Source organism: Trichechus manatus, unplaced genomic scaffold (genome assembly GCF_000243295.1).
Source record: "Trichechus manatus latirostris isolate Lorelei unplaced genomic scaffold, TriManLat1.0 scaffold00019, whole genome shotgun sequence".
NCBI lineage: Eukaryota > Metazoa > Chordata > Mammalia > Sirenia > Trichechidae > Trichechus > Trichechus manatus.
The window spans coordinates 175,532-186,975 of record NW_004443955.1 but is presented as its reverse complement, the minus strand read 5'-3'; the positions used below and the strand labels follow the sequence as shown (position 1 = coordinate 186,975).

At 44.0% G+C, this 11,444-nt stretch overlaps 1 protein-coding gene across 1 annotated transcript in view; it reads right to left on the bottom strand.

The window, feature by feature from the left end:
- CYFIP1 (cytoplasmic FMR1 interacting protein 1) overlaps positions 1–11,444 on the bottom strand; it is a 181,397-nt gene that overhangs the window by 128,351 nt on the left and 41,602 nt on the right. The window contains 5 exon segments of the mRNA XM_023727827.1: positions 2,709–2,890; positions 3,712–3,813; positions 4,233–4,310; positions 5,679–5,768; positions 5,857–5,980. Of these exon segments, the coding sequence (XP_023583595.1) occupies positions 2,709–2,890; positions 3,712–3,813; positions 4,233–4,310; positions 5,679–5,768; positions 5,857–5,973 (569 nt within the window). The 5' untranslated portion in view covers positions 5,974–5,980.

Genomic DNA, 11,444 nt, shown 5'->3' with positions numbered 1-11,444 from the left:
AAAGGGGCAGTATACATACACCACCACGTGTCACCCTGATCTAGCTTTATAAAGGGGCAGTATACATACACCACCACCACGTGTCACCCTGATCTAGCTTTATAAAGGGGCAGTATACATACACCACCACCACGTGTCACCCTGATCTAACTTTATAAAGGGGCAGTATACATACACCACCATCACGTGTCACCCTGATCTAACTTTATAGGGGCGTAGTATACATACACTACTACAACATATCACGTCGATCTAGCTTTATAAAGGTATAGTTTTTGTACAGTCAACTGGTATTTTGTCAATTCCTGAGACTTATTTTTTGTCAATGCCTTCCGTGTAGCTTGGACCACTTCCTTCAGTACCGTCGGTTCTTAATCACATGCTACTTTCTGAAATGGTTGAATGTCAACCAATTCTTTTTGGTACAGCGACCCTTGTGTATTCTTTACATCTTCTTTTGATGCTTCCTGCCTCGTTCAGTATTTTCCTGTAGAATCCTTCAGTATTACAACTCAAGGCTTGAATTTTTTCTTCAGCTCTTTCAGCTTGAGGAATGCCTAGCGTGTTCCTTCCTTTTGGTTTTCTATCTCCAGGTCTTTGCATTTGCACATTTCATCATAATACTTTACTTTCTCCTCTCAAGACGCCCTTTGAAATCTTCTGTTCAGCTCTTTTACTTCATCATTTCTTCCTTTCACTTTAGCTACTCGACATTCAAGAATAACTTGCAGACACTCTTCTGACAACCATCTTGGTCTTTTCTTTCTTTCCTGTCTTTTTAATGATGTTTTGCTTTCTTCATGTATGATGCCCTTGATGTCATTCCACAACTCGTCTGGTCGTTGGTCATTAGTGTTCAATGTGTCAAATCTATTCCTGAGATGGTCTCTAAATTCAGGTGGGATATACTCAAGGTCGTACTTTGGTTCTTGTGAATTTGTTCTAATTTTCTTCAACTTCAATTTGAACACGCATATGAGCAACTGATGATCTGTTCCACAGTCGGCCCTTGGCCTTGTTCTGACTGATGATATAGAGCTTTTCCATCATCTCCTTCCACAGATGTAGTCGATTTGATTCCTATGTATTCCATCTGGTGAGGTCCATGCATATAGTCACTGTTTATGTTGTTGAAAAAAGTTATCTGTAATGAAGAAGTCATTGGTCTTGCAAAATTCTATCATGTGATCTCCAGCATCATTTCTATCACCAAGGCTATACTACTTTCCAGCTACCAATCCTTCTTCTTTGTTTCCAACTTTCACATTCCAATCACCAGTAATTATGAATGTATCCTGACTGCATGTTCGTTCAATTTCAGACTGCAGAAGTTGGTAAAAAATCTTCAATTTCTTCATCTTTGGCCTTAGTGGTTGCTGTGTAAATCAGAATAATAGTTGCATTAACTGATCTTCCTTGTAGGTGTGTGGATATTATCCTATCACTGACAGCACTGTACTTCAAGACAGATCTTGAAATGTTCTTTCCGATGAAGAACGCAGCGCCATTCCTCTTCAAGTTGTCATTCCCAGCATAGTAGACCATATGATTGTCTGATTCAAAATGGCCAATACCAGTCCATTTCAGCTCACTAATGCCTAGGATATCGATGTTTATGTGTTCCATTTCATTTCTGATGATATCTAATTTTCCTACACTCATACTTCATACATTCCATGTTCCTATTATTAAGGGATGTTTGCAGCTGTTTCTTCTCATTTTGAGTCATGCCACATCAACAAATGAAGGACCAATTAGTATCATCATGATACTGAGAAAGAAGTCATCAAGGATTTCATTTTACTTTGGATCCACTATCGACACCACAGAAGCAGCAATCAGAAATCAAACAATGCACTGCATTGGGCAAATCTGTTGCAAAAGATCTCTTTAAAGTGTTAAAAAGCAAAGATGTCACCGTAAGGACTAAGGTGCACCTGACCCAAGCCATGGTGCTTTCAACTGCCTCATATGCATGTGAAAGCAGGACAGTCAATAAGGAAGACCAAAGAAGAACTGATGCCTCTGAATGATGGTATTGGCAAAGGATATTAAATATACCACAGGCTGCCAGAAGAACAAACAAATCTGTCTTGAAAGAAGTACAGCTAGAATAATTCTTAGAATCAAGGATGGCAAGACTCCATCTCACATATTTTGGACATATTATCAAGAGGGACCAGTCCTTGGAGAAGGACATCATGCTTGGTAAAGTAGAGGGTTAGTGAAAAAGAGGAAGACCCTCAATGAGACGGACTGACACAGTGGCTGCAACAACGGACTCAAGCATAATGACTGTCAGGATGGCACATGACCAGGCAGTGTTTCGTGCTGTTGTTCACAGGGCCGCTACGCGTCGGATTTGACTCGATGGCACCTACCAACAACCACAACATACGTACACTACTACAACATGTCACCCTGCTAGCTTTATAAAGGCACAGTAATGTACACAACCCCGAAGCGTCACTCAGCACTCCTGCAAACTTAATTTGCCCATCACCCCCTCCTGCACCTTACACCTAGAAGCATGTCCTGAGACTTGAAAAGTGACTACTGGCAACCAGCAACAATGGTCCCACACTCACTAGGCATGCATCCCCAGCGAGGCACCACCTCTGCCTCATGAACACCCTCAGGGCCTAGACTGCACGGTCTGCTGTGTGAGGCCTGGCATGGGAGGCCTGGCATATATGCAGGCAGCTCACCTCTTGTAGGCCGAGTGATCGTTCTTCACGCTGCACTTCATGTTCTTCAGCTCATCCAGCACAGCAAACATGTTGATGAACTTGCCCAGGGTGAGCAGGTAGGCCTCAGACACGAAGTCCTTCCTTCTCTCCACGTGGCACAGGCGCCGCACCTCCCCGCAGAAGCGCTCGATGGCGTTTCTCTAACAGAGGACGGAAAGGCAGAGCACCATGCATCAGTGCCAGGCTGCCCCCAGCGAAGCCAGGCTGACCCCCCTTAAAGAGTCTGCCGCTTGTGTGAACCCACCAAGTCTGTGGAACTCAACAGATTCTCTTGAGTAGTTTCCAGACGTATTTGCTCTGTAACAATAATTACTTATTTTATGTCCGTAAAGTAAAATAATTTTGTTAATTATTCTAGCAAAGATGTCTACAATAAAATGTCTATAAAATAGATGGTTTAACTCTCAGAAATAAAGCAAATGAGAGATTTTTCCCTCTTGACGATTTTTAAGTTAAGACAAAACTAGATCTCCTAGTAAGTTCTATCTTCTCCTCTGGCTGAAGGAGTCTATAATGAAAGTCCTCAGACATCTCCAAAGTGCTTCTTAAAAAGCCAGCAAGTCCTTTCCTAATGCCACTCTTTGCCTAACCAATGAGCTCCACAAGGCCAAGGCAGTGCGAGGTTGAGAGGAAGAAAAACACCTGAAAAACCAGGTGAATTCAAAGGGCAAGTCGGCAGGAAGAAAATTATGTAGTTGGTACTGTTAGAAAGAACAGCCCTCAAGGGGGAAATGAGTAGTCACTCTCAATCTGGGAAGAGATGTGTCTGTCCTGAGGGGCACCCATGCTACGATCAGCAAGGTTGCTTCCGTCCTGTCTCAGACCCTGTGTGGCGGCTTTGACTGCTGTGTGCTATGTTCAATGAGCTCATGCTTTAAGAAAGGAAAAGTCATGGTGAGGGCAATGGCAGAAAACCTCAGCCCTCCACACTAAACCGTATGGATTATTTTGCTCTTTTTACCTGGAAGTACATAAAATTCATCAGTTTTGTAACCTCTGGCTCAAGGACCTCCACAGTTTTCTCATAAATCTCCACTCTGTTAGGCTGCTCATTGCATTTCACCTGGGAATAAGCAAACAAGTACAACAAAAAGGGTCAAAGAGGCTTCAAACCAGCTAGAAGTGGCTGCTGGAGCTGGTGGCCTACTTGGGGGAAAGGGGGCAGACACGGGAGGAAGCGGTTAGAGATGGGAAAGGAGATAGAAGAAGAGGTGGAGATGGGGGCAGGGAAGAGGGATGGAGGTAGGAATGGGGTGAGGAGGGGGGTTAGATGGGGAGGGGAATGCAAATGAGGGGAGGAAGAGGGCGGGAGAGGGAGTGAAGGTGAGGGACGGATATCAGGGAGCAGGTAGAGATGGGGCAGGGAAGGGAGATGGGGATGGAGAGGGATGAAGATGGGGAGGGGAGGTGGGGGCAGGAAGGGGGTGGAGGTGGGAGGAGGAAGGAGATGGAGATGCAGGTGGAGTCGGGGTTAGGTGGCACCTGTGGGATGGCCCTGGAGCAGCTCCTCCAGGTATATAGCATGACAGCGTACTCCTGACCCTCCTCCAGCATCTCGTTCTGCAACGGAACACAGGGCAAGTCAAAGGTAGATGGATGGAAACCTCAAAAGGAAGCAGGAGAACAGTCATCAAAATGATGTCAAACTGCTAAAATCTAGATGAAGAGGCATAATAAACTCTCTCAACTCTCTCCTTGAGATGGACAGACTCAAGGACTATGACCTGCTTGCCCAGAGGAAGCTGTGGCACTGCAAGCATGGCAGTGGGTGCTCAGGGGCATGGAGGCACCCCTTGCTGGGGCCACCGCACTCGCACACTCTTGGCTGCAATCAACCTACACAACCTGCTGCTGACTGCGGCCTGAGCACGGATGCAATGTCCACAGGGCCCTCCAGGCCTCTGCACCAGGCCACACGAGCCACCGGGGTTGCAGAGAAAACTCAGAGGCCGGCCTGCTGTCCTTAGTGTGCAAACAAAAGCTAGAAGTGTTTCTGCAGAACTTACAGGGAGAATTTCCACAGAAGAGGAATGCCGTAACTTTTAAAACCCCCTTTAGTGTTCTATTCTTTCCTTCATGATTTTCCTTTGGTAAAAATTACACTGATGCTTGTTAAAATGTCAACTGCAAATTGATAATCCTTTTAAGATGCTTTAAAATGGCCTTCCTTAAAGGCTAAAATGGCATTTAAAATGTTTACTACCTCTGACCCTGCAATTTCACTTCTATAAATCTAGCCAAGGGGAATAATGAAGTATTTATAAAGCACTCACCACAAAATTTTTTCCTAATAAGAAAAAACTAAGTAAACACAAAACAATAATTAAATAAACTGTGGGCATTTACAAAATGGATTATAAGACCCATTGCCGTCGAGTCAATTCTACCTCATAGCAAACCTACAGGACAGAGTAGAACTGCCCCGAAGGTTTCAAAGGAGCAGCTAGTGGATTTGAACTGCCGATCTTTTGGTTAGCATCAGAGCTCTTAACCACTGCATCACCAGAGTTCCAATTACAGCCATTAAAAATTGCTTTATCTAGCACATTTCAATGACATGTGAAAATGTCCGTGAAATCACTAAAATGCCTCATCATCAATACAACTCATTTATAAAATCTAAATTACACATGGGTGTGTCCCTGGAGTGTGAATCCAGGTTTATAAGAAGGAGAGAGGAGAGCTAACAGGGAGGGGTTCCCTCAGGACACTAACAAAGGTTTGCTCTGGGCCACAGATCCTCAATTTTTTTTTAAAGTATTTACTGTTTTTATAATAAAAAACAAAGGTTTCTTTCAAAACATAAGGCCTTTCATTTATTTTCTTCTCTTTTTCCTCACTATATATCATACGAGGAGAATACCAAAGACGCCCCCTTTGTCATCAGCCTGCCGCCCTCCAGAAACACAGGTGTGCAGACAGAATTACCATGCTAGAATGTACGGTGGCCTGCTCGATGTATCTTGCAATGCCAGTGACAAACGCATTTCTGTCTTCAAAGTTAGTGTTGAAATTTGGCTAGAAAGAAAGAGAAAAGGTATGTAGATGCTGGAGTTGCTGCCCTGTGCCCCAGTGGCTACACTTGGGGGTTTGGGGTGGGGCACACCTGGTAGAGCAGTGAGGAGGGTGGGGGCTCAATGCAGGGCTGCTGATCGGGCAGGGGCAGCTCCTCCAGGAGATCCACGTTGGACAGCGCATCCTCCAGCGTCACCTGGGCCGCCATCCTGGCACTGCAACACAGACACAAAGTCACATTTCCCATAAGGAAGGGCAGACACCCCAACCATCTTCCTGAGGCCGGGGTTCTCAAGGCCATGTGTCCCAGGATCCTGCTTCCCACTACCCTCTCCTGAGGGCCATTTGGGGACTTCTCAGCAGGAAGGCCTGCCCGCTCTGGGAGTCACCACCCAGTCTCTCTTTCATTGTACTCAAGTCGAACCATGCTCTCCTGGCCTCCAGGAGTGACACTGGTGCAGAGAACATGAGTGTGGACAATCGCTTCCTCCTACGGCTGCCCCCTTGAGCATCACTGTCCCCTGTGGCCAAATAAGGGGCATGCCTAGGAACTGCCCCCAACACCACACTGCTCCAAGGGCCACATGCCATGCCAGACCAGCACAGCGGAAGACTCAACAATCCTTCTCTGCACACAGACACTTCCCAAGTGGTCCCTCCAAACAGGATCACATGCTGGGGACTGAGACAATAGGACAGGGACCTGTCTCCTGGTGCCCACAGTCTCGTTGGACGGACAAGCCAGGATCACCAGGAACGCCCAGGCACCCCGTGGGGAGTACCACTCAGAAGGTGAAATGAGGGAGATGTGGTTCGCAGAAGACAGAGAATAGTGCACACGATGGCAAGGGAGAGACTGGGACGATACGGCCATGAGTCAAGGAGCACCAAGCATAGGCAGCAGCACCAGAGGCTGGAAGAGACATGGAAAGATCCTCCCCTAGAGCTTTTGGAGATAGCCCTGCTGACAACCTGATTTCAGACTTCTGGCCTCCAGAACTGTGAGAGAATAAATTTCTGTGTTTTAAGTCATCAGGTTTGTGGTAATTTGTCAAGCAGCCATAGGAAACTCAGCACTAGTCTGCTCCAGCCTCAGGTGAGAAGATGCCAGCACATCCAACTCAGCACAGCTCTAAACACAGCTCCACAGGCCTCCGAGACTGAAGGGCAAAAGGACACAGTGCTCTTCCAGGCCCGAGATGGATGGAGAAGAGAAAGGGAAGCCCCAGGGGCAGTGCAGAGAGGAAGAAACTGGGAGGAGCAAAGCCATTTATTTGTGGACTTCTGGGCCCCTCAGACCGAAAAGCGGACCCAACCCCATTGCACGCACTGAAGACTGAGGACTGGATGACAGGGAAACCAGCACTACAGATACAAAACAAACTTGATTCTGAAACCACCACCCTCACAAGGTAGATCAGAACTTTCAACCTAAATCTAACCAGGTTGTTTGCCTGCTAAAATAAAAACATAAACATTCTCATAGGATTTAAATATGGCCCAGAATTTCAAGACATTCAAAATGTCCAGATGCAATCCAATTTACTCAGCACACAAAGAACCAGGAATATCTCAATTCCTAAGGGAAAAGACAATCAACAGACTCCACCGCTAAAAAATAACACAGATGCTGCAATAATCTAGCAAAGACTATTTAAAGTAGCTACTCTAAAAATCTCTAACAATCAACCACTCCTGAATTGAACTGAAAAAGAGAGTCTTAGTAAATATGTAAATATATATATAGAGAGAGAAGAAAAACATGAAAATTTTAGAAGTAAAAAATACAATAAATGAAATAAAAAACTCCGACATGACGTCAATAGCAGAATGGAGAAGAGAGGAGTCAGTGAACCTGAAGATAAATCTGTTGCTGTTGAGTCAATTCCAACTCATACCGACTCCATGTGTTACAGAATAGAGCTGCTCTACAGACTTCTCTTGGTTGTGTGCTTTATGGAAGCAGACCACCAGACCTTTCTTCCGCGATGCCGACACAGTCCGAACCATAAACTTTAATGGTCAAGCAAAAACCATTTGTGCCACCCAAGGACCTTCAACTTGAAGACAGAGCAACAGAAATTATCTAACCCAAAAACGGAGCCCCTGGGTGGCACAGTCCTTGGCTGTTCACCAAAACGTTAGAGGTTTAAGTCCACCCAGAGGTGCCTCGGGAGAAAGGTCTGACAGACTACTTCCAAATAATCAGTCACTGAAAGTTTCCCAGTTAGCAAGACTAAGATTAAAAAAAAAAACAGAAAATAACAAATGTTGGTGAGGATGTGGGGAAACTGGAATCCTTATCCATTGCTACTGGGAACGCAAAATGGTACAGCCGTTGTGGAAAACAGTGTGACAGTTCCTCAAAAAACTAAAACTAGAACTGCCCTATGACCCAGCAATTCCACTCTGAGGTATATATCCAAAAGACTTGAAAGCAGAGACTCAAAAAGAGACTTGTACGCCAATGTGCACTGCAGCACTATTTACAATAGCCAAAAGGTGTAAACACCCTAACTACCCATCAACAGACGAACGGATAAACAAAAACTGGTACATACATACAATGGAATACTACAAAACTAGGTACAATACTGAAGGAGTCTTTTTTTTTTCCCCATACAAAAATTTATACATACACTGTTATGTGACCCTAGATGGTCTCCCCATACTGTGACAGCACACTCCTCCTTTCCACCCCAGTTTCCCCATGTCCATCCAAACAGCTCCTAACCCTCTCTTCCTTCCCATCTCACCGCCGGAAAGAAGCTGCCCCTTTAGTCTCTTGTTATCTACCTGAGCCAAGAGGCACACTCCTCACGAGTATCACTTTATGTCCCACAGTCCAGTCCAATCCCTGTCTGAACAGCTGGCTTCGGAAATTGTTTTAGTTCTGGTCTGACAAGAGAGTCTGAGGGCCATGCTTTCCGGGGTTCCTCCAGTCTCAGACACACCATTAAGTCTGGTCTTCCTACTAGAATTTGAGTTCTGCACTCCACCTTTCCCCTGCTCCATCAGGGACTCTCTGTTGTGTTCCCTGTCACAGTGGTCACTGGTGGTAGCCGGGCACCATCTAGTTCTTCTGGTCTCAGGCTGATGAAGTCTCTGGTTTATGTGGCCCTTTCTGTCTCTTTTGTCTTTGATGTTCTTCATTCTCCTTTACTCCAGGTGGTTGGGACCAATTGATGCATTTTAGATGGCCACTTGCAAGCTTTTAAGACCCCAGACGCCACTAACCAAAGTAGGTTGCAGAACATTTTCTTAATAAGCTTTGTTATGCCAATTGACCTAGATGTCCCCTGAAAGCATGGTCCCCAGACCCCTATCCCTGCTACTCTGTACCTCAAAGTGTTTGACTGTATTCAGGAAACTTCTTACCTTTGGTTTAGTCCAGTTGTGCTGACCTCCCCTGTAGTGTGTGCTGTCTTTCCCTTCACCTAAGATAATTCTTACCTATTCTCTAGTTCATAAATAACCCTCACCCTCCCTCCCCACCCTCGTAACCATCAAAGAATGTTTTCTTCTGTGTGGTCTTATACAATATTTGAACTTCTGTAACTGACTAAATTCACTCAGCATAATGCCCTCCAGATTTCCCCATGTTATAATAAGATGATCACAGCTTCATCGCTGTTCATTATCGTTACGTAGTATTCCATTGTGTGGATATACCAGAATGTTTAGCCATTCATCCGTTGATGGGCACCTAGGTTGTTTCCATCTGTCTGCTATTGTGATCAGTGCTGCAACGAACGTGGGTGTGCATATATCTATTCCTCTGACAGCTCTTATTTCTCTAGGACATATTCCAAGGAGCGAGATAGCTGGATCGTATGGCACTTCTATTTCTAGCTTTTTAAGGTAGTGCCAGATCGATTTCCAAAGTGGCTGTACCATTTTACATTCCAACCAACATTGTATAAGTGTTCCGATCTCTCCGCAACCTCTCCAGCATTTATTATTTTGTGTTTTTTTTTTTTTATTACTGCTAGCCTTGTTGGGGTGAGATGGTACCACATTGTAGTTTTCATCTGCATTTCTCTAATAGCTAATGATCGTGAGCATTTCTTCATGTGTCTGTCAGCTGCCTGAATATCTTCTTTAGCTAACTGCCTGTTCATATCCTTTGCCCATTTTTTAATTGGGTTATTTGTCTTTTTGTTGTAGAGGTTTTGCAGTTACCCTGCAGATTTTAGAGATTAGATGCTGATCGGATTTGTCATAGCCAAAAATTTTTTCCCAGTCTGTAGGCTGTTTTTTTACTCTTTTGGTAAAGTCGTTTGATGCGCGTAAGTGTTTGATTTTCAGGAGCTCCCATTTATCTAGTCCCTCTTCTGCTGTTTGGGCATTGTTACTTATGGTTCTTATGTGTTTATGCCATGTATTAGGGCTCCTAGCTTTGTCCCTATTTTTTCCTCCATGATATTTATCATTTTTGATTTTATATTTAAATCTTTGATGCATTTTGAGTTAGTTTTTGTGCATGGTGTGAGGTATGGATCTTGTTTCAGTTTTATGCAGATGGATATTCAGTTATGCCAGGAACATCTGTTAAAGAGACTGTCTTTTCCCCAATTAACAGACTTCGGGTCTTTGTCAAATATCAGCTGCTCATAGGTGGATGAACTGATGTCTGGATTCTTAATTCTGTTCCACTGGTCTATGTATCTGGTGTTGTACCAGTACCAGGCTGTTTTGACTACCGTGGAGGCATAATAGGTTCTAAAATCAGGTAGTGTGAGGCCTCCCACTTTGATCTTCTTCTTCAGTAATGCTTTACTTATTCGGGGCCTCTTCCCTTTCCATATGAAGTTGGTGATTTGTTTCTCCATCTCATTAAAAAATGCCGTTGGAATCTGGATCAGGATTGCATTGTATCGATAGATAGCCTTGGGCAGAATCAGCACTTTCACAATGCTGAGTCTACCTATCCATGAGCAAGGTATGCTTTTCCACTTACGCAAGTCTCTTGGTTTCTTGCGATAGTGTCTTGTAGTTTTCATTGTATACATCTTTTATGTCTCTGGTTAGATTTATTCCTAAGTATTTCATCTTCTTGGGGGCTACTGTAAATGGTATTGATTTGGTGATTTCCTCTTCGAGGTTCTCTCTGTTGGTATAAAGGACTCCAACTGATTTTTGTGTGTATCTTGTATCCTGAAACTTTGTTGAAATCTTCTATGAGTTCTAGTAGTTTTCTTCTGAATTCCTTGGGGTTTTCTGTGTATAAGATCATATCATCTGCAAATAGAAATACTTTGACTTGTTCCCTACCAATCTGGATGCCTTTTATTTCTTTTTCTAGCCTAACTGCTCTGGCTAGGACCTCCAGCACAATGTCCAATAAGAGTGGTGATAAAGGGCATCCTTGTCTGGTTCCCATTCTCAAGGGGAATGCTTTCAAAGTCTCTCCATTTAGGATGATGTTGGCTGTTGGCTTTATATAAATGCCCTTAATTATACAGAGAAATTTCCCTTCTATTCCTGTTTTGTTGGGAGTTTTTATCATGAATGAGTGTTGGACTTTGTCAAACGCATTTTCTGCATCGACTGATAAGATCCTGCAGTTCTTGTCTTTTGTTTGATTTATGTGATGGATTACATTGATTGTTTTTCTAATGTTGAACCATCCCTGCATACCTGGTATAAATCTCACTTGATCATGGTGAATTATTTTTT